This window comes from Musa acuminata, chromosome BXJ2-2 (assembly GCF_036884655.1).
Source record: "Musa acuminata AAA Group cultivar baxijiao chromosome BXJ2-2, Cavendish_Baxijiao_AAA, whole genome shotgun sequence".
Classification (NCBI taxonomy): Eukaryota; Viridiplantae; Streptophyta; class Magnoliopsida; order Zingiberales; family Musaceae; genus Musa; species Musa acuminata.
This window is the reverse complement of record NC_088339.1, coordinates 19,632,811-19,659,174: the sequence shown is the minus strand read 5'-3', so window position 1 is coordinate 19,659,174 and position 26,364 is coordinate 19,632,811. Positions and strand designations below refer to the sequence as shown.

Sequence of the window (26,364 nt, the reverse complement as noted above, 5' to 3'; positions counted from 1 at the left end):
GTGCTAAAAGTTCGATCCAAAACAATGTATAGAAGTCAAATTACCGAAAAATTTCAGATTCATGGCTTTGTATCAAAAGGAAAGAAAGCTTTGGTACTAAGCTGAAATCTTTTGAATTATGAAGTATTAAAAGGAAAACAGAGATTAGGAATTCTGTAGGAAGAGGTTAGTACACTTGCCTTAGATGAGTTTGATTGCCAAATATAGGGAGTTGATGCAAAAAACCTCAAACAAAGTTTCCACTTCTTCTCTTCTTCTTCTTCTTCTTCTCCTCAAACTAACGTTGGCTGCAAAGTTTCTTTTTTAACGGTGCTTTAAATTATTTAGGTTTGGCTCATGCTAAAATAGTGAGGTGGCAAACATGCATGGGGTTTAGGTGTCAACTTTAGAATAAATACAAGTGACTCATCCTTGTTAATGACACATGTCCTCCATTTTATTTTATTTTATTTTTATTTACTCAATTCTGAATATTCTATAAATCATATCAAAATTTTATTATTTACCTTTAGGTCCTTAGCCATAAAATTTAATATAATATTATTTAATAAAAAATATTTAAATAATCCTCATATTTACAAACAAGCATTTACTAATTTTTTTTTTTAATGGGGGATGTTACACAAACTGCCTTCATTGCCTTATATCAACTACACTTCTACTTGCTCTCAATTTAAAAGATCTTTCCAAAATGGTTTTCATCGAAATCAGATTTCATCGTACGAAAGTCGTCTTAACCGACGAAAGTTTTTCGCTGCACTAATTCACCCCCAGCCTCCCCTTTTAGTGCTCTTGATCCTAACAAACCCACTACTACTACTATGCTTCCATTATGAGTCAAGTCGTTGATGTCTCATTACTTCGTCGTATATGTATTGATACTCTAATGATGCATAAATACTAGCTTTAAAATTTGGGTCGATATCATCCTCACAACCCTTATATTTATCATATATTGATTCTTGTTTAGCCTGTTGTTTTTTTTTTCTTAGCTCTTTTTTTTTTTCATTATATCTTCCATTATCTATTATAACTCATCTTGAAAAGATTTATAGACCTCCGTCGAAATCTTTTTTTTTATTTTACAATATCGAGATACCCACCAACTAAATGTATCTTCGGGTGATTCCTTCACTCTTACCGATATAGTTATAATAAATATATTGTCAATGATGACGACCTCATCTATCTTCCGGTATGATTCCTAGCGTCATCTTGTGCTTTTTCCTTTCGTGTTATGTTTTTACCAAAATTGAATCAAATAAACAAGTTATGACTAGCCTTAATTAAAAAAAAATAAGTGATTATACTTAATGAACCTTATTTTATCACTATATATATGTTAATCAACCTAAATAAGTAGAATTAACTTAATATTATTAAAATTATCATTAAATATGCTAATTATAGTAATAAAATCTTAATTAAATATTAATTAACTCTATTTTACCACTATAAATATGTCAAACACCTAAAGTATTAAATGTGTAAATTTAATCCAACTACTCCCTAACTAATAATATTCTATTATAAAAAAAATATCAAATAATATATCAATATTAAATCATTAACCACATAAAATAGGCTTAACCATTTCATAAATCAATAAAAAATTAGAAAGAAAATACATACCTTTTAACTGGAGTGTCTAAATTTTGATTAAATTTATAAATTATAGTTTTATTGAGTTTAATAGAGTAAAAATATGAGAATAAAAGAGAGATGTGAGTGAGAAAGAATTTGAGATAATTGAAATTAAGAGAGTGAAATATATTAAAAGAAAGAGAGGAAAGAGTTTAAAAATCCTTTCATATGGTTCATGAATGATGACGTTCGAAAATTTGATCGTTATTGATCAGTACAAGTCAGTACAAGTCCGTGTATCGATTGCCCATCGAACTAATATATATCACCCATATCAAATGGTATACCATAGCATAATAAATATTGGATAGGGATGTGTATAAAGATGCAGTGGGCAATTAGACACTTGTTCTTACCTTATATGACAATAAAAAATATCAATCATCTCTATCTTTATTCTTATTTATTTTATTATTTTTATCCCTTTGTGCTGGCGTATCCAAACTTGAGAGAATAATTAACACTTCTAGTCGATGGAAAACGAAAAATATTTTTATTAGTTTGAATTAAGAAAACATATTCTCGGGTTAAATCAATTAAGGGTGTTAGTAAAAATCGAACAGTAAAAAAAAAAACAGAAGGGTAAAATGCCCTTGAATGATCATTAAAAGAAATAGTTTATTCCAAACTTATCTCTCCAAAATTGGAAATCCATTGCCGTGGCCAAAAAAGCTCATATGCTTACCAGCATTTGCCACCCACATCAATTGAACACACATTTCTCTTTAATTCCGTCCTTCTTATGCGATTGTCAAATATATATATATATATATATATCTCTAAATAAATATTATTTCTACATGGTTAGCACGTACTCGCTTCGGTCCCTTCCTTGTAATTGGAGCAAACGGTGGCCCCATTGTTAACTTCATGTGGGTAATGGAAAATCGCGTAGAGAAAGAATGGGCTGATACATTAAACGGTCCGATGAATCTGTCTCTCTCTCTCCCTCTCCCTCTCTCGCTGTCGCGTCGTACGTCGTTCCCACACGATTTGAAAGCCCCAAACCCGTTTGGTTTCCCAGCGACGCATCCCCATCTCGAGTCGTTGCTTTCTTTTGGCGTTTCCCTCACTCCACTCCACTCCACTCCGCCCCACTCCACTCAACGCACAAACCCCTCTTCTCCCTCTCGCAGCTCAAAAGAAGCAAACTCTCTGTTCAAACCCTAACCCATTTTTCTCGGAGATCGAGAAGGATGACGAGGATGCGACGTGCGAAACCCTAGGAGAGAGAGGGAGAGACGAGAGAGATCGGGGCGCGGTAGCAGATGGCGAACAACGGACAGCCGCCGCGACGGCCCCGGCAGGGCCCCTGGCCGCCTGCTCCGGACCCTACGCCGGCCCCTGCGCCGCTCTCCTGGGCAAAGAGGACCGATTTTAAGGGAAGGGTCTCCGGCGAGTCCAACGCCAGTAATTCCGGCCAGATTGCGCTCCCCAGGCCCAAGGAGCCGGGATCCAACCTCGATCTGGAGGCAGGGTCTAGGGACAATGTTGCTACTCCTCTTCCGCCTCCTCCTGGCGCCGCCGCCGCTGCCGTCGCTGTCAATGGGGAGCCGGAGAACAGGGCGGGAGGAGGAGGTGGTGGAGCAGTCCCGTTGCCAGCCGATCAGACGGCGAGGAAGAGCAGGGATTCGGATGGTGGAAACAAGAGTGCAGGTTCTGGACCCAATGGACAGGTGGTCCGGTTTGATGAGCCGTCAAGGCATCGGAGGGAGGAGGAGACGGCCACGCTGCCTCAGCTAGAAGAGGACGAGGAAGGCTTCCCGTCAAGGCAGGTTCATATTAAGTATGAGCTGAGGGATAGTCCGGGTCTTGGTGAGGATTCATCATTCATCTACTCTTCTCAAGATTGATCTTTTTATTGGCTTCATAATCCTAACTTTTGCTTTTGTTATCTTCAGTGCCGATAGTCTTTTATGGATTCCAGCACTATTTATCAATAATCGGTTCTTTGATTCTGATCCCATTGGTTTTAGTTCCAGCTATGGGCGGCAATTATGTGATACATCTTCTCCCCCTCGTGACACTTTTTTTCTCTTTTAATTCATTATAAGAGTTGGGTTGTTACAGATTATTGCATATATTTGCAGGAAGATACTTCTGCGTTGGTGTCGACTGTCTTGTTTGTTTCAGGAGTGACAACATTGTTGCACACACTCTTTGGAACTAGGTTGCCACTCATACAGGGCCCTTCTTTTGTGTATCTGGCTCCAGCATTAGCAATAATAAATTCTCCAGATTTTCAGGGTCTTAATGAGAATGTGAGTTTTTTTTATATGTATTTAACGCTTAAGATTTTATTCCTTATTATCATATCTAAATTCAATCAAATTTGAAAACGGTGAATGCGCAAGCACATGCCAGAGTATAGGAACTTGGTAAAAACCATTGAATTATGTACCATGATTTCTTACTGTGTGCTTGACCAATTGCAAGCATGTTAGGTGATAGAGCCACAGACAATGATCTCATGACTATGTCAGCTGAATGCACACAATTTCAATCAAATTTAACTTTTCCATATTTGAATCAATGAAGCATATAGGTAATTTTTCCAGTCGAGAGAACTGAGTCCAGGCCATTGTATATTTCCAATTTGATTTATTGTTTTGGTGCTTATCGTTTACTTCGAGGTTGGCCTTCTTATGATGAGGGAGGAACGACCCAACCCGGTTCGGACCTGACGTTGGCAATGTTGCCATCTTGAGACGTTGAGGATGGTTGAAAAAAAGCTGCTGCGAATCTGGTTACTGCACTACTCAAGATCCTGCAAAAGACAGAGGTCGGGGTCACCCGACTCGGTCCCTCCAATTCTTCAATCAATAGTGTCCGAAGTATCGAGAAAAATAAAGGTGCCCTCTCCCTAGAGAATGGAAGAGGGGGTATTTATACCTGTGTCCTTATGGTCATAGGTGGTTTGAGTGGTTAAAACAGTTACGGGCATGGTGCAATTGCCCACCGAGATGGCAGTTGATGTGGCATAACGCCCACTTGGCGGGCTGGCATGGCTTAACAACCCACCAACTGGCGTAACACCTACTGACATGGCTTAACAACCTGCTAAGGTAGCCTAACGCCTACTGGCATTGCTTAACAACCCACCAATTTGGTGTATTGCCCGCTGATGTGGCTTAACAACCTGCCAAGTGGCGTGACGTCGGCTGACGTGGTGCAACAACAGGTTAATCCATCACAACTGTCATCCCCTTATATGGCCACATGTCACAATTGACCTTCGGAAGTGGGGGCCTGTTTTACTGAGGTGGAGGTGCCCATGTGTCAATCCTTGGATGGTTCATTGTGTCCCTTATCACTTATGACTTGGATATTATTACAAATTTCACTGTTTTACCAGCCATTTATATCTTAACTAGGTTCAGATTTATTTTGAACTTGAAGAATCTTTTTATTTTTTGCAGAATTTTAAGCACATAATGAAGGAGCTACAGGGAGCTATAATTATCTCTTCTGCATTTCAAGCAATAATGGGGTATACTGGAGCAACATCATTGCTTTTAAGGTGTGTTCATTCTGGCTTACATTAAAATATGCATGTACCATGTCGTGAGAATACATCTTCGTGTCAGCCTCCCATGATATCTATACGTTTGCTTGATTGGTTTAACATTTATATTAATAGATGTTTGTTGATGTAACATATAGTTAAAATTTTAAGGTTGCAGTGCTGTTTTAGCTTCTTTCTTGTAATTGTATTTTGGCTTGTAGCTTTACAGGTTCACTTTTTTAAATTTTTTTTTAATATGAACCTGTGCTGTTTGAGTAACATATAGTTTGAATATAATGCTTGGCTTAAATGTGATCAAATTTGGCTTGGCTTGTGCTGTTTAAGTTGTAAAAGATTTTCCAAGTGATGGGAAGCTAAAACAGTGAACCTGTATTAACTCAAAGTTGAACAAATTAAGTTAGTTTGATACTTAGACATAAATATTCAAAGTAGCAACTATGTTTAGAGATGAGTAGCTGATTTGTACGTGAAGCAAATTATTAAGCAGATAATAAACCTAATAACAAATTGAAAGCTGGTAAGACTTTGTGGTGTAGAACAAAAAGAGAAATAGAGAGAGAGAGAGAGAACAAAAGAGGAGTGAGATTAGAGGGGAGAGTAAGAGACTAGAAGAGAGAAGATGCAAGTGTTTTTCATTAAAATCTAACGTGTTTCATCGATTGATAAAGCTCCACTATTTACAGGAGTTTAGGAGCCTTAGTGCAATCAATGAAAACAGTGATTCTCAAGAGTAACATCCTAGGAAACTTATATGCCTTCTAGAAGCTTACAATGTGACTTCTAGGATACCTATAGTTTTAAAAATACCTATAACAGTTGAGAAATAAAAGAGTGCACTTAATACGAAAGTAGAATCCTAAGGTTAACACCTAGAATTACCAAAAGATTTTTTTTGTTTTTCACACAACTCTTAAAGTTTCTAGGCTAACTAATTGATGATTTTTTGTTGCTTTCTTTGTCTAAAATAAACTATTCTGAAATCCTTTATAACCGTAGATGGTTCTCGATCACTTTGCTGTTGACCAAATATAACTTTAGCATTAAGCAGTTAACCATATCTGCAGTTGGACATGGCATGGAGTAAGAGGATGACCTGCCTATGCTTGCCCATATGATTAAATACTGCACTTTTAACTTATATATTGCTTCAATGATATTGATATTGAAGTGCTGGATTCCAGTGTGCTCTTCCTGGAAGTCTGGCGCTTATAATGTGCTTGCACATTGCAACACTCAGACTTAATTGTTTGTTGCAGGTTGATTAATCCAGTTGTTGTATCTCCGACAATTGCAGCTGTTGGACTTTCTTTTTTTAGTTATGGCTTCACTCAAGTAGGAAATTGTCTGGAGATTGGTATGATGCAGATATTGCTGGTTATCATTTTCTCACTTGTGAGTTTCGGCAATGATTACATCTGATACATCTTGGCTGTTTTATGCAATATGACATTTACAATTTGCAGTATCTTTCTGTTTCTTAGCTTTTAGGATTTATTTCTGTGTTTGTTTCATCTGAGTTGCCTTTGCTGTTCCTTCTGCAGTATCTTCGGAAGATTCGCATATTTGGTCATCGAATATTTTTGATCTATGCGGTAAGCTTGACTAACAATCATGGCCAAAAATTGTTATTTTTCATGTCATAAAATGAATCTAAGTGATTTTGGCAACATATCACCCTGTGAGAATCTTGCTGTGCCATTTACAGGTCCCTTTGGGTCTGGGAGTTACATGGGCTATCGCATTTCTTCTTACAGAATCTGGAGTGTATAACTATAAAGGTTGTGATATTAATGTACCTGCCTCCAATACTCTATCAGCATACTGCAGAAAGCATGTGCCAAGGATGAAACACTGCCGTACAGATACTTCTCATGCCATAAAATCTTCACCATGGTTTAGACTTCCTTATCCATTGCAATGGGGCACACCTGTTTTCGGTTGGAAAATGGCCATTGTTATGTGTGTAGTATCCATTATTGCAACAGTTGATTCGGTGAGTTTCTTGTTTGCTTTACAACAATATTCAGCTTTTGTCATTCTTGAAATATTTGTTGCATCTTTCCAATGATGATATTGATTTGCATTGTCCTTATTGGCAACTTAGCTTATTTCTTATGTATAATCAATATTTTTTTATCAAAGTTTAGAATGAAAATTCATCTCTATATTTTTGTTCTTTTGTTGGAAGTTAGAGCAAAAGGTTACCAACTCTATTTTATCATACATTTGTTGAAGGATTAATTAACTTTGTCCATAATAGCATTTGTGCTTATACCTTCTATTTTGATTAGACTTTTTTTCCCCAAATCTTACTACCCTATAATCAGAATTTTTATTTGAGGATATTAAATTTTAGGATGAATATTCAGTTTGATTGTTCCCAACTGTGAGTGATGCTGGTCAATATTGTTCATTGTGTGGGCTCCTGGAATTAAACTGTGGAGAGAAATTATAAAGAGATTGCATTTTAGCTGCAGAAAACACACAAAAGGATGAAACAAGGTATTGGTTAGATTTGAGGGACCTTTGTATTGGAGAGGGAGATCTTCCATGATAAGACAACTACAAAGGAGAAATGGATGAACCATAAATCATTGTGAACTTCTGAAACAACAGGCTGTGCAGTTCAGGTGACCTCAAACCTGATAAGCAAAAACTGGGAAAACCATCAACTTGGATGTCTTGAACAATCCAGTTATTTGATGAACCACTTGTTTCTTCAGTTTTCATGGGTTGAACAATTTGATCAATACTGCTATTCCTGATTTCATATTCATTCATATAGTTTTCAACAGTAAAAAAAGCAAAATATTAAATCTATCAAATCATTTTTCATATTTTAGTCTGGCATCTTATTTGAAAATTGCATCAAAAGAATTATCAAGTGTGTAAATTTAAAAGTATTTTATTATTTTATTTCTGATGTACTTGTTGGTACTTGATCGAACTACAGTCCAACCATCAACCATATTCCAGTAACCATCAAACCTTGACCCATAGTTGTCTAGATTGGGTTTTAAAATGCTATTTTAGTATATAAAAATCTAATCAGATCACTGAAATGGTAATTGCTTTTAAGGCATACTATAGCCTATAGATAAATTTGTCTCTGGATATGTAGTGTTGGGATTGTCCTCTTATTGATAGTTGATGCTTGAGAGCCAGAGGCTTAAGAACAGATTCTTGGTGAGTTGTGATTTATGCTAGTGTTGAATGATATTCTGTCGATTAATATTTTCTAGAGGGTGTGACTGAATGTTAGATTGGTACTGGAGAAAGATCTTAATAGTAAGAGGTTATGGTGCTAGACCAGATTGGAAAAACATCATACATGCATGCATTAGTAGAATGGTGACATGTGATCGGCATAGACAACTAGAACTGGGTGATTGAAATAGGGGCTGCTCTAGGCTGTCATGGGAGCTATGCATAATATTTTAAGGAAATACTCTATCAAAGATGCGAGATGCATTGTTTGGGGGAATTTTTTGGTAATAGGAATGATCCAAGTCAATACCATGTTCGAGCATCAATAAAAATATTGCTTGATATCAGGGATTGCTGTACTGCTCGAAATGGTATGGTATGGTCGGTACGTATTGGTCTGGGCATAGGCCGATATGCGGACTACCCCATTTCAAGTGGTCCGGTTAAAATAATAAAAAAATAAAAAAAGTGGTAGACCTCTGTCCAACTCGTGAACCCTTTTCTTGCATACGATGTCGTTACCCTTGCCGCGGCAGCTTTTGCTTCACCATTGCTACTTTTCCTTTGCCATTGTTGCCGCCACTTTGCCATTGCTGTTGCTACCCAAGTACGCTGTCATTGCTTCTGCTTCTCCTCTTCTTTTTTCTTCTTCTTTCTTCTTCCTTTTATTCCTCCACTGCCCTTTCCTCTTCACCCTCTATTTCTTCCTTGTCGAAACACCAGTATGCATCGACATTCTATGTGTTGTTTTGTCAGTATTGATCGGTTCGTACCGGTTTGATAGATTGCCGAGATGGGTCTGGGATTATAAATGGTGAACCTTTGTTGATATGCCTCAATGGAGAAATATATGTGAGACAAACATAACTAGTATTAGATTATTGCAACAGGGGATGTGCCTGGTCTGTGCATAAATTTTTGAATTCTGTAAAGATATGAGATGCATTGTTTTTGGCAATGGGGATGGTCCAGTTTAATACTGTTGTCTGAGCATTGAAAAAAACATTGTGATCAATATGTTATAAGTAGAACTGAACTGTGGGAAACAGTTAATTCCAAAAAGCTGCATACATTTGATTGTAAATTGAAATTATCGGATATGATGAATTACAAAGAACATTCAAAGGTTGGTATTTTATTCTTAACCTTTGATATATTTTTATTAGTTTACACAGGATAGTGCACTATCTGTAGAAGGCTATTGATGAACATAATGTGATTCATCGAGTATAATCTCAATAAGCATGCATTACGAAGCCAGCATGAGGCTGAATGCAACATGAATGCGCTATCATTTTTTATTAAAATAATATTTATTAATATAATGAAGTTTGTCAGATAACAATCAATCAGCTGCTGAGGTATTGTGATCAACAGTGAAATAGTTTTCAGAGTTACACTAATCTTTCTATTATTATTACATGAATATCATGGAACAAGTAGCACCTTAGTGGCAGCTGGTGAAAGTTAGATATAAGCTGTAGTCCAGGACTTGTCTCAGTATAGATTGCAACATCTATATGCATCACCTTATCAAATCTAACATCCAGGCGACAATCAGTACACTTTTGGATGAATAGTTGTTTAGAAACCGATGATTTAAAAAGCGCTAGGCACCAAGGTCCAAAAACGCTCGAGACGCTAGGGGCTCACCCGAGCAAAGCGAGACGCTAAAATATAAAAATATAAAAATATATAATATAATTAATAAATATAATTATACTTCGGATCTTTTAGATAATTATACTTCCATGCAAGATCTTTTTTTGATGTCATTGGAGAATCAACTGAGTTGCTCTGTACACTTCTCATTTATCCTGAAACCTAACAATAATTTAAAATAAATAAAAATTAACAGTATTAAAATCAAAATAATATATTATTGATCTAATAAATAAAAATATTGTTACTAGTATACAGTTAGTAGTATATTGTTAATATACTGTTAACAGTATACTATCAATGTGAGAAGAGTGTGAATAAGAGGAAGACCGAGGCTGTTGATTGAGAGCAACGACAGCGGCAGCAACGACGAGCAACGATTATGACAGCGGCGAGAAGCGACAGTGGCAGCAATAGCGGAGAGAGGTAATGGTAGTGGAGAAGAAATCTCGGCGGCAGAATCACGAGCAGGGTTGGGTTGGGGAAGTTGCAAGAGGGATGCTGGGAGGTTGATATCGGTACTTTAGTTGGTTCCATTGAACCAACCAAAGCACCAGAGACCGAACCAGACCTAAAACGTTGGCAGTCACCTGGTTTAACTCGGGCGCTTGTCTGAAGCACCCTACGCTTGGGCTCGGGCTAGCACCTAGGCGACGCCTCTTTGAAATGCGTCATCTGGAAATGAAGCGAGGCACTTGGGCCTTGCCTCGCCTCGCCTCGCCCCGCCCGAGTGCCTAGGCGGGCGCCCGAACGCCTATTGAAATCAATGTTAGAAACCAGACCATATATTTGGGAAGGGATAGATTGAAATTAGAAGAGTACTTAGAGAAGGAAAAAACAAGCAAAGGGATAAAAAAAATGGGATAAAGAAAAGAAGAAAGCACTAGGGACGAAAAAAGGTTTTTCTCAAAATTATTTATCAACATTATCATACAACTTCATAGAAACAGCAGCATCCTTTTTATTATTTGCTTTGACTAAGAATTCAACTAAGATATCAATCTAGAACTGAAAACTCAATAAAACAATCTCGCCTGTTCTCAATTATCTGATTACCCTATATTCAAAGTAGGTCTGGTAATGGTCACAAGCTAGGTCACATCTGGTATAAAGAAAAGGTCACAGCCAGTTTTGATATCAATTTTCCTTTGCTTCTTTCATCCATTTCCTTTTGTATTAACGTTTTTTCTTCATATATTTGGTATTAGTTTATTGTATGCTCATGATGACTTGGGGAAATGTGTATAATAGGGAAAAAAATCCCTGCCTTGTTTTGGCTATTGTTTTATCTAGTTTCCCATGGATATGTTAGGACAAGCCTTTCCTTTGGAGGATGCTGATCGAATGACATGTCACTTACTAACTAAGAGCATCAGAAGAGGGACATCTTAGTTTATTGTATGCTCATGATGACTTGGGGAAATGTGTATAATAGGGAAAAAAAACCCTGCTTTGTTTTGGCTATTGTTTTATCTAGTTTCCCATGGATATGTTAGGACAAGCCTTTCCTTTGGAGGATGCTGATCGAATGACATGTCACTTACTAACTAAGAGCATCAGAAGAGGGACATCTTAATTTACTTTAAGCTGAACATATTGCTTGAATGGATATTCATATCATTTTTGTGAATCTTCAGGCAATTATGTTCAAATAACTTGCTGCAATTTGGGCATTACATATTTGACTCTTCTGCAAAGCCTAATTTTGGTTATTAAGGCTTTCTACATCAATTAAATTGCAGACTTGTTGATTTTTTTGTTTTTTTTAGTTTGTTCTGTTGAATGTCTTACTTGATGCTTTCTTTTCACGAAAGTGCAGAATTTTTTCCCCATCCTTTTCTATTTCTCTGATATTTGGTTCCTTTACAAGGTTGGTACATACCATGCTTCATCTTTGTTGGTGGCTTCAAGACCTCCAACAGCTGGAGTTCTTAGCAGGGGTATCGGTATGGAAGGCATCTCCAGCATTCTTGCTGGTCTTTGGGGCACAGGAGTTGGTTCAACAACTCTTACAGAAAATGTTCACACTATTGCTGTAACTAAAATGGGCAGTCGCAGAGCAGTTGAGCTGGGTGCTGTCATTCTGATTCTTCTATCTTTTGTGGGTAAGCAGCAGTTCTGTTTTCCTTCTTCAAGCAGTTAAATGTACTGGAAGCTTTGCGAAAAGGATAACGATATAATAATAAAACAATAAACATTCTACCTTATTGTTTACTTTGGTTTTTGAAATTTCTGTTCTATTGCATCAATTATGTTTTTTTTTTAATTTGAGTGTTCAATTTTCTTCTATAAACAGGTAAAGTTGGTGGCTTCATTGCTTCTATCCCTGATGTCATGGTTGCTGGACTCTTATGCTTTATGTGGGCCATGCTTGCTGCTTTGGGCTTGTCAAACCTACGGTACAGTGAGACAGGAAGCTCCAGAAATAGTATCATAGTTGGACTCTCTTTGTTTTTCTCCTTATCTGTACCTGCATACTTCCAGCAATATGGACTTGTTCCCAATGCAAATTCATCTGTACCGAGTTACTTCCAACCATATATTGTGGCATTGCATGGGCCTTTTCACACCGGATATAAAGGGGTATGTCTTAGTCTTTACCATGGATAGAAGCTCTACATGTATAATTGATTTTTTTTCAACTCAAGAGAGAAATTCAAATTATATTACTGTTTTCTTTTGATATAGATAATACAAGTGAATGGTCATTGGTTGTTTCATATTTCATGATTACCATATAATCATAATCATTCATCTAACATACTATATGAATTTTGCAAGTTTATTTTAAATTTAAGCCAAAGATGGTTGTTTTGGAGTTGTCCACGATGCCATCCAGACTTGTTGGTTGGTTGTCAGGTAAGGATTAAGGAGGCTTGACCCATCAGTTCATAGCAGGGCCTCAAAGCCATGTATATAACCCAAATATATTTTAATCGGTGTTGGACTAAGGTCCCTTGGGTCTATGATGGGCGTTTGGTCCTTTTTACATCATTAGTTTGAACTTCAAAACCCTATGTCTCCCGCTTAAATGACCCATGTCCACACACCCTTTGCTGCTAGTCCCTACAAAATTAGGAGACCAGCAATCTAATTCTTAAGAAGTTGCAGGCATAGAAGTTTAAATTCACTAAGCTAGTCCCTATCAATTAGGTGGTCAGTAAATTGTCATTTTGTTTTGGTGGTATGTTATATCAGCCACAAAACGAAACAAGAAAGGCTGAAGTGATACAGGCTGAGTTTGGAGATTCTGGCAGTAGAATCATAGATTAATTAGTAGGTGTCTTGAATTGATTTGGCTGAGTTAAATGATTTGTGTTATTATGGGTAGAACATTTCAATCATAAAATGAATTGGGAGGATTGGAGGTTAAGGGGGAAGTAGATGCATTATGAGTTCTCTGTTGGCTGTTCTCTCTTGATCAATGAATGAAACTTCTTTAAAGAAATATGGTATGCATCATCACAAAGAAATGATTAGGATTGAAAGTTGATTCAATTAAAATATTGGATATATAATCACGCAGAAATAAGTCAGTTAGAATTAAAAGTTAACTTGTGTTGCTTATGCGGTGCATAGACTTGCATTTTTCATGTGTATGGGCTTTTGAAGACATAAATATAAGTCAACTAGAATGTTAAATATGTTGCATACTGAATACATTGAATTGCACCTTTTATTTGTATTTGCCTTTTCAGTTTCAAAAGCCCACAAGGTAAATGTTAGATAGTATCATTGATGTCATGGAATCTTTTTATTATGCAAGCTGCGAAAACTGAGTATTGTTCATCTTGCGTGTTAGCATGACTTTGATAAAGCCTGTTGGAACAAGAACCTCATGACTACAAATTATGATTAGCAATCTTTAATTTAAAATGATGCACTCATAGCTACAGATTATGATCGGTAATCTTTAATTTAAAAGGATGCATCGAATGGTTTTGGTGCGGGGAGAGCCAGTAAATTACATGTAATCCCAATTATGAATACTATATACTGTTGTGCATGTTTTCTACTTTTGGAATAAGTTAGTGTTCATTGGTGACAAGACTCTCAAGAAGCCTCCTCCCTGCTCCCTTTTCTCTCGATGCGTGTAAACTCAGGGTTCATTGGATCAGTGAGCCCAATCTAGGGATGGAACAGTCTCATTTTAATTCCACAATAGTTTTTAACCAAATCGTAGAATATTTGGCGGATCTGTGAGAAATTGATTGAGATCAGTTGGGAATTGGTCTGAACTAGCTGATCCTTGCCAATCTGGGCAAATCTCAATCAAGAGATTTGAAGAAAATAGCTTATAGCAGGACTTGTGGATGTGTGGTGCTGCCCCTATCTTTTGGATCAAATGAGATGTGGCTAGTCTCTACTGATGCTGGTGATGAACACAAAAGAGATGGCTAGAGAGAAGCTCAAGTAGTAGAAAATGCTGCTGCTACTGCACCGTTGATGTGGGTGGGCAACACTGTTGTTATTTGCTCTCCTGTGGTTGGTAGAGAGAGAGAGAGAGGAGGGAGAATGAAGAGGAGTCCTTAGTCAATGGGCGGCAGCAAAACACTGACCGCGGGTGGCAGCAAGGTTTGGGAGTATGAATCCATGCAGCGGAGTTCTGCATCTCATTATTGAACCTATGTACTATATGGATATGATCTTAAATACATCTCTTCATTCTCTCTTCCCTTTTGTCATGTTACATTTTTCTAAAATAATGTATAACCAAGTTTTCTATAGGTATGCTTGATTTATTTTTTCTTCAACATAGATGATATTTCTACTATATTTTGTTATTATTTATTTATTTTTACTTTTAATTAAAAATTAGTTTTTAATTGATCATGGCCCCAGAAATCCCAATCCCTGACCCTAGTCTATCCTGATCCTGCAAACTTTGCATGAGCCATGAAATTGTGCCATATGAATGGGGCACCAAACTCAGGCCTCTGCCAAATATTTTCACTTGTAAAAGAATTTGTGCCGTCATGTCCGAATGTATTTTGTTTCTTTGAAGTAATTAAGGAGATGCAGTACATTTATTTGAGCTTGCTGAAGGGCTGAACATCTGTCGGGTTGTGCTAAAAAAGAAAGGGTTCTGGAAACAGGGCATGTCACAAGTCACTATGGTGAAGAAAGTATAAAAAGACAGAACGATGGATCTTAGTGTAGGGCAGATCATAGTCACTACATCGTCAAAAGTAAAAGACATCTCAAATAGTGTAATCATAAGATTATGTCATCCATTAAACATCTACACTTTTAGTCATCTTTATTTTGGTTCTTTAAGTTTTTCTTGGAAGTTGAAGTGCAGAAATTCTTACAGCAATTATGGATACTATACCTTAGGTCACAGTACATTAACCACCTAAAGTTTTTTCATATATAAATCTTGTACTTTTAGTTTATCCAACAACTAACATCAGGTTACAGATTCAGTTTAACAATATCGTGGAATGACTTTATTACTGGGTGGTGAATTCTACGTGGCACTATAATGAACCTAATGCTTTATGATGAAATGCAGCATTTCACGTGCAGATAAAATAGTTATTGATTTGGACAAAACATGATTTCTTGACACTCGAGATTATATTTGTATTATTAGAACTTTTGATATCTGATACATTGATGGTTTCCATTGTTGTCTTCCTTACAGATAGATTTCGTTTTGAACACATTGCTGTCATTCAACATGGTGATAGCATTTCTTGTTGCTGCAATTCTTGATAATACTGTTCCTGGTAGTAAACAAGAACGAGGGGTGTATGTTTGGTCTGAACCAGAGGCGGCAAGAAGGGAAGCATCCGTGACAAGAGACTATGAGCTTCCTTTCAAAGTTGGAAAAGTTTTCAGATGGGTCAAATGGGTTGGTCTATGAAAAGTCATATAAAGATTGGTACATGTTGCGTATGGATGACCTATCCCAGAAACATAATCACAACTCAGACTCAAGGCATCTTTCATGTGGATCGAGCGCAGAAAATAGTTGCCCGATCTGTGCTTTCTTTCTCCAACTTGGTCTGAGAATTCTGATGACATTTGCCTGTTTGATCACGATGAGCATGTGCAGTGTGGTTTGATTATCTCGTCCAAGATACCAATTTCTTGTAATGTGTTTCACTTTCACAGCATGTGTTCTATAATTTTTTGCATAGTTCATGAGTGGTATGTTCTGATTTCCTTCTGATTGTTAGGTTTTGAGAGTTTGTGAATCTGAATTCATGTACAGCAACTGCACCTGCACTACTCGAGGACCTTCTGAAAGTTAACGGCCTGTTATATTTTCTGCTCGGGTTGTACCGTTGCGTGATATTAGTTGTATGGGTGTTCAAATTATGTATATTGCTCTTTCAACCTGCAGAACAGAATAGCTTGTTTGGATACAGGACTAAGATGCAGATATTATAATGTTGGATCATGGCAGCCACCATACATTTGTCTTTATTTTATTGTTCTGATTCAACTTTTCAATCTGCGCGCCTCAGAGTCTGCGGCCATGACAGATAAGTTCCTGCTTGTAACCTCTAGTCGTTTTTTATTTATCTCGGTTCTGTCTGATCTGTCTACTTCTTCCCTGCAGGTCAATCAATCTTTGCGATATAGATTTTTGACTGATTATCTGCCCGGATCGATTTTCTTGGGTATTTATTTAGGAATATTTATTTAGAATCTTCAACAAGGATTCTTAAATAGCTTAGATATCTACTCGTGTCTATTGATTTGCTTAAATTAGGTTTAAATATCTATTTATCTATTGATCAGTTTTTAGGATAATTCAGATAGGGGAATCTGTGCGACCAAATATAGTGTTTGTGGCTGTTTGGGTAAAATCTAGACCTTTGTTGCACGACCGAAGATGTCTACCCTTGCCTTGGCCAATAAAACTCATGGCCGCAATAATAGGTCCTCGAGTGATGTCCTAACTCGAGGACTCGGTAATAGATCAGTGGCTCACCTAAATAAATGACCAAAGATATATAGCATGAGAACGATACGTGTGTGATTCTTAATTAGAATTAAGACGCGCCATTTGCTTCAACTTCTTTCACGTACCAATCACCAAATAGGACATGCAACTTTGTACACGTACCAATCAACTCATTATTGATGCACAGCACAATAATTAATGCACAGCACATCAAATAGGACGTGCAACTTCGTACACGTACCAATCACCAAACTACCGAAATTTGCAAATACAAGGCTTTAAATTGAGGATCTAATAGCCAGAGATAGGGGTGTCAATAATCCAATTCCTCAAACTAGGATCTAATTAAGATGATGCTTTGACCGACGGATTCCAACCGCACTAGAGAATCCTATCTATCACTCTCACCAACTTCAGGTTCGGATATCCGATAATAAAGCGTTTAAGATAAGAAAAGAATTATAATGTACGCCTCAGGGAACTAATTATCCTATCTCACCCCTATCCCAAGTAGAAATTTCCCCATGCAAGCCGCCTAACAGCGCAGTTCGGTGTCTAATGTGATGGTCCATCTCGGCGGTGAATGAGATCTATCGGCCCAAACGAAACAACAGATGTAACACATTATCTGCAAAACAATCATGATTACAATTCATGCAGACAAACCTTATGGGCCGAAAATAAAATTTAAACAGAAAAAAAAAGACGTGGTGAAAAAGTAATTAGAACGTGCTTTTCAATATACATTCATTCAGGCCGAGCATAAAACATTGCGTGAAGATTAATTTGGAAAGACAGCAGCCAAAAGAGCAAAATGAACTTTTCTTATCCATTTCTTTTGCAAGTATATATGGCATGACTGAATAGACGGATGAATTAAGGACAAACATCTATTTCTCATTTGCCATACAACAAAAATCAACAGATGTGAGAGATGGCATACACATAAAAGCGTGCCAGCCAATCTGATTCCGGTGACTATAGATGAAGAGCAAAGCCGGTGAATAAACTTCTTTTGAACAGCGCTCCCAGTACTGTAAGAGATGAGGAAACAATAATATACATGATTGATCAACAAAAAAAAATCTAACTCTAGATATCAACAAAAAGGTCAAATTCTAGCTCCTTTTTCTCAATACATGTTTTCATACGTTGACCACTTATCTCTTGCCCCTGCCTTTCGGTTCTAGCCACTGATTAAAAAAAGTCAAGACATTTTCATAAATTACTTGTCTCTCTAGCCACTGAGTTCTGAAATCAAAATAATCAAGAAAAACGAATCCATGACTAACGCAAACAGTCAATTTAGTTTAACTGGCCTTATTTCAGTGACATTTTATGAATCAGAGGAAAAAAAAAAGTAGAAAAGACGTAAAATGGGGTAAAAAGTAGTTGATTACTAAGCTCCAGTCTTTAACACAACAATCAGACACATAAGCTTCATAATTCAGCATATGCATGCAGTAGCACAACTAATAAACAGATCAGAAGCAGAAATTCTACAAATTCCTCTCATGCATGATCCATCGATAATTTTGAAACCATTACCATCTATGATGCAAGTGTGCCTGTTTGAGCATCATATGTTAAGTATTAAAAATATATTTGATCTGTTGGTTCAAGTTCCACATAAAGTATGATTTTAACTTGAAACATACTAGTTATATGGTTTAGAATAGAGAACAAAAACACTCCGGCAAGAATGAGCCAAAAATATGTCAAAACAGTATCATATACTACAGAATCATGTTTTCTTGATTTGACAGTTCTTTTCTCATATGCACTACAGGAAAAAGTAGCATGAAAAGAATTGCAAAATAGCAAGAAATTATTAAATCGAGAAATTTAAAGCAGCAGTTTTCAATCTGATTTTAAGTTAAGAGGAGCAATTATCTACTTACAATTTTGGCAATGTTAATAAATAATCCTGAAAAGACTTGTAGCCGAGTGAAAGCAGCACATGGGAGGGAAGGCCATGCATAGTCACCTTCAGTTCAAAATAGGCCACTTGGTGCATACGGTTGGTCCACTTTACCATTCTCAGCAATGTCTGGCGGACCACTGCGACATACAATGAGCATGCACAATAGGAAGTTGGTCAGCTGGTCCATCCATATTACTTGTAGTATCTTGCTTATTTTGTAGTTCCAAGTATACAGTCCCCTTGTACATCCATTCATCTCTTGATTCAGAGAAAATATCTTCAAATGGTTCTCCACATAATGCACACAAACATTGGCTCTCGTCTGCGGGAACCATGGGTTCAGATTCCTCTTCATATGGGGCAACTTCCTCCAGCGATATTGCTGCCTCCAAAGAACTTTGTGGTCCAACAGGACCATTGACCCAATCTCTCATCTCTGGGAACCATTTTCTATACGTTTGGTTAAAGTTGCTCATTTCAGACTTCTTTGGCGCATGCCAATCTAGATGACATTGGAGCTGCTCTTGAAGTCTGAACCTCAGACCACATATGTTGCATTGATGTTTTAGATCATCGAATAGGCTTGTAAGCACCAAAGGATGAAATCGACGCATAATTTCTGATTTGAACTCAAAGCCTACAAGGTTCTTCAACTCAGCAGCACTGGATTGTGATAATGCAGCACCTGCAACTGAGTTTGATGTAGCAGGATCTTCTGTAGAAATTGGAGGAATGCCTGATGAGGTAGTTAAGAATGAAGGAACTTGCTCCATACTGTTGCTAGGAAAGCCAATACACTGATCCTTGGCCTTATCAACCAGCTTAGCTGTAGATGTAGTTGGCAACTCAGTTGATGATGAGGATATCAAACCTTTTGCAACTAATGAACTCAGAAGACTTGAAAGTGAATTCACATTGGCTCCAGACGTCTTCGAGTTGTCTGAGTTCACAGCTACCGAGGATGAGGAAGGTGGAGGAGGGCCAGGTGGTAGGGGTGGTATCGTGTCTCCAAATTGGGGTGGCTTCAGATCAGGTGTATCATCAAGGGAAAGTGGAGGGAAAACCGATGGAGTGTTTGAAGGAGCAGCTGATGTAACTTGGATAGGAGGAGGTCCAACAGGCAAAGGAGGCTGTACACTTGGCTTTTGAAGGTTGCTGATTGAATTATTCGGTAACAGACCACCACTTTTCATAATTGCAGCCAATAAACTACTTGTGTGAGGCTGTCTTACAGCAGGATCATTTGAGTGGCTTGTGCAAGAATCTTTTTCAGCCTGATGAGTTCCAAGACCCGGGGGCAGAGGTGACAGTTTCTCAGTCTGATAGGAAGGTTGAGACTCTGTTTCACTCCGAAGGGAAGGTTGAGTCTCGGTTTCAGTTCGAGAAGGCTGAGACTGTGTTGCTGCCTGCCATTGAGATAGATTATATTGTGATTGCTGTATGAGAGGGGGACGATCCCTTGGCTGATTATAGGATGTTGAGGTAGTAGGATCAAATAAGTCTTCAAGGTGCTGAGTAATCTCTGATTGGGATGCACCAAGTGGTTGAGCATGACTTTTACCTGAAACAAAATCCACGGAACCTGCTAGATGCAAAGGCTTATGACCAGTTTGAGAGAACAAATGAGATCGAAGACAATCAGGATCAATTGAGTTATGTGGTTTCCGTTGTTGAATGGATGTTGAAGATGGAGTTAAATCTGAAGACAGTGATGGAAGCTGCAAAGTTTGCTGCCACTGCTGTCCAAAAGTTCCGCTTGACCCTGGGATATTAGCATGAAGGCCCAAAGTTGAAGACGGCACAGAAGAACACAGCCCAGGCAGTGGCAAAGATGAACAAATGCTTGTAGATAAACCAGCACTGAAAGAGAGCGATTGTCCTTCTGGTTGACCAGCCCTTGAGCAATTTTTATCTAATCCAACCAAAGATGCTGGTAACTCATGGGAGGTCCAGAAAGATGAGGAATGGTGTTCTGATGAAGCCTTCCGTTGTGATAGTGAATTTGAAGAAGCCTCTGTACGTAATCCCAAATTAGTGTCATAAACAGCAGATGATGGTCGAAGCTTCTCAAAAAAATCCTGCTTGTTGAGAATATCATTAGCCTGTAAATTTCAATGATATAAGCATTTATTTGATAACCCTGAAGCTGCACTTAGTAGACAAATGGAAGCAACTGGATGATGTAAATATACCATTCCGAACAAGAATGCAAAGAAGTTCCAAGTTTACCTGCCTTCGCTAATACATTGATTGCAAGTTCTAATTTATGACAAAAGACTCTAGACCTTCTGCTTCTTTGTACCAGCTCAGAAAAATACAGTACTCAAGGTCTAGCAGAAACTAAATTGCCACATTACCAAGAATTGATATGAGAGATCTAAAATACTACATCAGCTTCCAATAAGAAAAACATATACATAGTGTAAAATCTTCTGGTTGTATCCAACCAAGTTGAGAGCAAAATTCTCTTTGCAAAAAAGAAAAAAAAGAATATAAAAGCATGTACTACTGGGCTTAAATACCAAGGAAAATGATCAAAGATATTAAAACAATAAATACCTCATAAGGCAGCACTTTGCTTTCACCCTTATTAGTCTTCACTAATCGAGGGAAAGCATCATTGACTTTGTTCAAGTTGCATTGCACATGCTCTGGCTTCAAAGACATCCACTTTCCACTTTGCATTCTAACAGACCTATCAGCATCGGCATTATGCCAATCACCTTTGAGTGAGTTGTTGGTACCTCCATACTCTGTTCCTGTTTTCATGTCATCCCACATATACTCTTCCTCCTCAGAGTTCTTCCAGCTTCTAGATGCTTCTAACTTGCTTCTATCTCTATCACCTAAATCTACTGAACTTAGCAGAGTATTAGATCGTCTAGATCCAGAGACTTGATAATTATCATAAAAATGATTTACATCAAATTCATTCATTCTGTTAAGCTGTGCTTCAGTAAAATTGGTACCAGCATTGTTGTGCCCATCTCCGTCTTTAAGCCTCTCACCAACTCTTCCAATTCCAAGGTCCAACTCTTGTGAAAGATCAGAAGAATATTCATGATCTCTAATAACTTTAAGCCTTTTTTTATCATGGATGACATTGTTAATGAATTCCTGTTGAGGACATTGCACATTCTGCAAATAGAACTTAATTTAACGGAAAATATAGACCTTAATTAAAAAAGAGAAATATACTTATGGAACTAATAATGAAAACAACGGGCAAGAAATAACATACAGGCATTTTAGCAGGTAGATTTTTCCATTGCCTTGAATTTCCTACCGTAGTGATTCTGTCATACCTCTTTGCATCATCAATTGTACTAACCACACCACTGAAATCATCACTGCTTATGTCCTTGGCCTTCACCAACCAAACAAGATAATCAACATACAAGGTTATATTGAGGTACTAAGAATGACAAGTAACAATATTCTACAGACAGTATAAAAACAGAAAATAAGTACCAAAATAATCAATTGACATATGATAGAGAAAAAAATTCTAGTGCTTGTCCATCCGTTTAGCTAACAGTAAACTGTGAAAAACAAGATAAGTAGGCTGACCCTCTGCAAACTCTTCGGCACTGCACAAAATCAAAAGTAGGCTGACCCACTGCAAATCAGCTAAGTTCGTAACAAGGCGTTGAGCTTGGTTTTGTACCAGTGCAAGTGAAACTGTTTGATCCATGTATGGTGAACCGTCCAACTGGTAAATATTAGTCGGTATCGACCAGTATAACCCAAGCTTTAAACATTACTATTACAACAAGAGCTTATATTCAAAACTCTTGGTAAATATGTAAAAGATTGATGATATACAAGTATATTTAAAGACAATTATAGACAAATAAATCTTCTTTCTCAGCTTTCCACCCTTTGGCCATCTTGCTAACTCAACATTACCCTGAGAAATCATGTAGGAACCTTTTCCCTTATTCTAATGCATATTCATTTTTTTTATATTTACTACAGGTGAATAGCCTATATATCCAAGAAACATCCAAATTCTATTTCTACTACAGTATCCTTTACGACCAAGATGTGAAACCGATTCATTCACCATTTTCCACATTCTTGATTTTCTATAAATCCTACTAGTTGAAGTGATTTCTCATGATAATTTACACTATTTTAGACATCCTAATGCAAACACACTTATCCAACAAAAGTAAAAGTAACCACACCTAATTGACCACAACACTAGTATGTTTGTTGAAAAGGTTTGGGAAACTTCTACAGTCAACAAAAGTATTTAGGAACACATTAACAGACTAGAACAGTTTAATAACTGTTAAGACTACAAAGCAGAACAAAGCCAATAAAGATGATCTCCAAAATCATACTTGACATACTTACCCTAGATGATTGTTGAAGCCGCTGTCTTGCCTCCAGGTACTTTGGATTCACGTGAATGCTGTGGGCTGGACGCTGTGGTTGGGAATCAAGTTTTGATGATTCAGATTTCGATGAACCATTGGTGATTGGTGGGAAGTCAAGTTCTTTTTCAATTATCTGAAGTGAGGCAGGGGGGAAGACTCCTCTCCATGTCCCAAACAGATGTCTCATACTCGAATGAATAGAAGAATCAACCTGTTTATAAGCCTTGCAGAAGACCTAGTAATTAAAAGCATCACACCAGATGAGAGGGAGAACTGAAGGGGGTGAGAGAGGAACAGAAAGTAGGAACCGATGCTAAAATATGCTTAACAGCAAACAAAATGATGAAATCTGAGATATCATAACCTTAACAGCAGAATCTACCTCAGGTAGCCTTGCAGCAAAACATTTGATATAATCTCTTCCAATATTCTTCACAATACTATCTAGGAGATACAGGGATGGCAACTTTTGTTCATTGGGTACCTGTAGGTCAGCATTACAACAATACATCATCAATATTATCTCAAAACTAGAGGCCAGGGACAGAGGATATTAAAAAATTCCAATGAGTATGAACATCGAAAAAACTTAAAGTTGGGGAAGCATCTCACAAGCAATTAGGACTTCTTAACAATAAAAAGTTTTCAAAGAAACCTGCTGATTTAAATCAATAATTCTAAAGAGAATAATGTGGATTAATATATATTGAAATCTTGCTAACAATAAGGTAGAAAGAACCAAAAAGAACATGATTTAAGATGTATAGAATGACATGCTTTGTTTGCCACCTTATGTAGTAATGTTTCGCACAACATGCTATTCTGGAAATTTTGGGGAGACTTGGTATTCTGATGAAATATCGATCCCAATCTCACAACCATTGGACAGACAAAATCAATCATTTAACAACATGGACTAGGTCCCATCAACAGGAAAACTAATTACATTTACTCACTTTACAACATGTACAACTTTGCAATGGATGGAATTATAATCATATCAACCTCCTAAGATGCTCCTAATTTACCTTTCCATTCAATATAATGCTCCTAGATTTAAAAGTTACAAAGCCAGTGCTGTTAAATTTTTTTGGTACTAATTGATAATAAATATGTGGTACATCCTGCAGCACAAGATTTGAATGAATTTGACAAAGCAAGTGCCCTGACAAAAGAAAAAAAAACTTTTGGTTGAATTTGATAAAGATTTGAAACTGGCCAGCACAAGGCAGATCTAATATTTAAGCCATTAATTAGCCTTAAGCCATAAAAGGATTCAGAACCTTGGCCGGTCCAACGTGACCAGTGACCAGCACAATTATGGATCAAAAAATCGGCCTAGCCCATCCAGATTGGGAAGATCAAGCGAAGCTCATCCCAAACCATCAAATTTTGAGGCAAAGCAATCATCAATCCTATCTCAAATATCACTTGGAACTAGCCAACAGATTTCCTGACAGATCCTAGTTGATTCTGATCAATTTTAAATAACTACAACCAAATATGAATTTTATAGTTCTACCAGGTTTCACCTGATGTTGATAGACCCAGCAAATTCCTATCGATCAGATACTAATCTGATGATGACAAACCTTGATATGACATTCCAAAGAGTTGCATCATTGACTTTCAATGATCATATTAATGTGCTCAACAAGTCACCAGCAACATTTCACATAATTTGGCATCTGCTGTACGTCATGGTAGAATTCCATGTAGATTCAGCCCGAAAGGATCATGTCATATTTGATTGATAACGATCAATCTCGAGTGTTTAAACCTAAAATATTCCTTTTGCAGTTTTAATCATAGAGCTGAATGAGTTATTTATTCTATATGAGAAATTCTAGTAAATTAATTAACAGAAGAAGCAACGACTTTTAGTCATGGAGAGGGCATTTGAAGGACCCTTCCATTGGACAAAATATTTAAGGTGTCCCAATATCAAGCAATACCACATCCTCAACAAATTCAAGAAGCACATAACTTTTTAATGAAATTCAAATATGTTTACTGGCAACTCAGAACCAAAAGATAAGCATGCGAGGGGCTCACTTAGAACTGCACCTGGTAAAAATTACTTGATTCAAGGAAACATTTAAATCAACTCGGCAAGTGTTGAAGGAGAATGAATGATGTACACAAGTGTTCAATAGCCTTCTCTGAGACATCAGAGGATGATATCTCACATACGGAAATCATCAGAAATCATCAAGCACCACTAGTCGAGTTAACTATTGAATACTACATCTCTTGCCCCAGAAGTCTTCTTGCAAGGGCTCATCCACGATTAGAACCACAACATGCCATATAATAGAATTGAAAGAACTAGTGTTCATCTACCTCACAGACAAGATCAGACTTCATAATCGAATAGAGTTCAAGTAGATCGGATCACCTCGAGGATGTTGGCGCAGACGACGGCAGCAATTTCCCTAGCGGCATGAAGACTCTCTCCCGCGATAATAGTCAGATTAGTGATGATAGGCTTGGAATTGAATGTTAGCTCCGCAAGCGCCGTCTTGTACTGCGCCACAAGCTCTTGATGCGACCCTCCTCTCGGCGCATCGTCGCTCCCTTCCCTGTCCCCCACCCGAGGAGGCCTGGGAACCCTGGGATCCAGCGGCTGGCCGACGGCCCTGAGCCGAGGGTCGCGTTTGGTGGAGACGGCAGCGCGATCCCTCTCCGCCGCGTCCTCCGCCGCCAATCGAGGCCGCTTCAAGCCCGGTTCTCGGGAACGGTCCATGGCGGATCTACGGGAGCTCTCCATTTCCATTCCCGGGGGATTCCCGCAGCCCTAACGTAATGGCGAAAGCCCTAGATGTGTTGGGAGCAGCTCGGTCGGCAATTTCGCAGATCGATGGAGCGACGAACAAGAGAATTCGGGGAGAAGGAAACCCTAAATTAGGAGGAGGAGAGGAGGGAAGGCGAAAGGGCCATACGGTTCATACGGGTGAAAGGGGGGGGTGCATTTGTAATTCGGCAAAACCCTGAGGCGGTTTAATTGCAATAAGGAATAAAGAGTATTAAGAAAAAGACTTATTGGAAAGAGAATTCAAAGAAAGCAAATTAAGCTAAAACACATATATGCCAATTT

General features: G+C 37.8%; 2 protein-coding genes across 9 annotated transcripts; one reads left to right on the top strand and one right to left on the bottom strand.

The window, feature by feature from the left end:
- The first annotated feature begins 2,636 nt into the window (after window positions 1-2,636).
- LOC135605238 (nucleobase-ascorbate transporter 12-like) lies at window positions 2,637-16,331 on the top strand. 2 transcript variants are annotated; one of them, XM_065095097.1, is made up of 10 exons: window positions 2,637-3,459; window positions 3,546-3,643; window positions 3,735-3,905; window positions 5,064-5,164; window positions 6,427-6,562; window positions 6,712-6,762; window positions 6,876-7,163; window positions 11,910-12,144; window positions 12,336-12,622; window positions 15,687-16,331. In XM_065095097.1, the coding sequence occupies exons 1-10, from the start codon at window positions 2,913-2,915 to the stop codon at window positions 15,906-15,908; spliced, it is 2,136 nt and encodes a 711-aa protein (XP_064951169.1). In that variant the 5' UTR covers window positions 2,637-2,912; the 3' UTR covers window positions 15,909-16,331. The 2 variants fall into 2 exon arrangements, with proteins under 2 accessions (XP_064951169.1, XP_064951170.1); XM_065095098.1 differs by having other exon boundaries at window positions 2,666-3,459; window positions 12,336-12,626; window positions 15,691-16,331.
- A 1,224-nt stretch (window positions 16,332-17,555) lies between these two features.
- On the bottom strand, window positions 17,556-26,230 carry LOC135585562 (uncharacterized). 7 transcript variants are annotated; one of them, XM_065095091.1, is made up of 8 exons: window positions 25,666-26,194; window positions 23,650-23,751; window positions 23,245-23,502; window positions 22,124-22,249; window positions 21,442-22,032; window positions 18,946-20,984; window positions 17,902-17,992; window positions 17,556-17,586 (listed from the first exon to the last, which is right to left on the bottom strand). In XM_065095091.1, the coding sequence occupies exons 1-6, from the start codon at window positions 26,041-26,043 to the stop codon at window positions 18,999-19,001; spliced, it is 3,441 nt and encodes a 1,146-aa protein (XP_064951163.1). In that variant the 5' UTR covers window positions 26,044-26,194; the 3' UTR covers window positions 17,556-17,586; window positions 17,902-17,992; window positions 18,946-18,998. The 7 variants fall into 7 exon arrangements, with proteins under 7 accessions (XP_064951163.1, XP_064951168.1, XP_064951167.1 ...); XM_065095096.1 differs by lacking the exon at window positions 17,556-17,586 and having other exon boundaries at window positions 17,764-17,992; window positions 18,860-20,984; window positions 21,442-21,737; window positions 21,852-22,020; window positions 25,666-26,230; XM_065095095.1 differs by lacking the exon at window positions 17,556-17,586 and having other exon boundaries at window positions 17,764-17,992; window positions 18,860-20,984; window positions 21,442-21,737; window positions 21,852-22,032.
- Between the last annotated feature and the right edge of the window lie 134 nt (window positions 26,231-26,364).

Coding starts and splice junctions, on each gene's coding strand:
- LOC135605238 (XM_065095097.1), top strand. CDS start 2,913: ATGGCGAACAACGGACAGCCGCCGCGACGGCCCCGGCAGGGCCCCTGG. Junction 3,460..3,545: donor GAGGGATAGTCCGGGTCTTG/GTGAGGATTCAT, acceptor TGTTATCTTCAG/TGCCGATAGTCTTTTATGGA. Junction 3,644..3,734: donor CAGCTATGGGCGGCAATTAT/GTGATACATCTT, acceptor ATATATTTGCAG/GAAGATACTTCTGCGTTGGT.
- LOC135585562 (XM_065095091.1), bottom strand. CDS start 26,043: ATGGAAATGGAGAGCTCCCGTAGATCCGCCATGGACCGTTCCCGAGAA. Junction 23,752..25,665: donor TCTGCGCCAACATCCTCGAG/GTGATCCGATCT, acceptor GCTGACCTACAG/GTACCCAATGAACAAAAGTT. Junction 23,503..23,649: donor TTGCTGCAAGGCTACCTGAG/GTAGATTCTGCT, acceptor TTTAATTACTAG/GTCTTCTGCAAGGCTTATAA.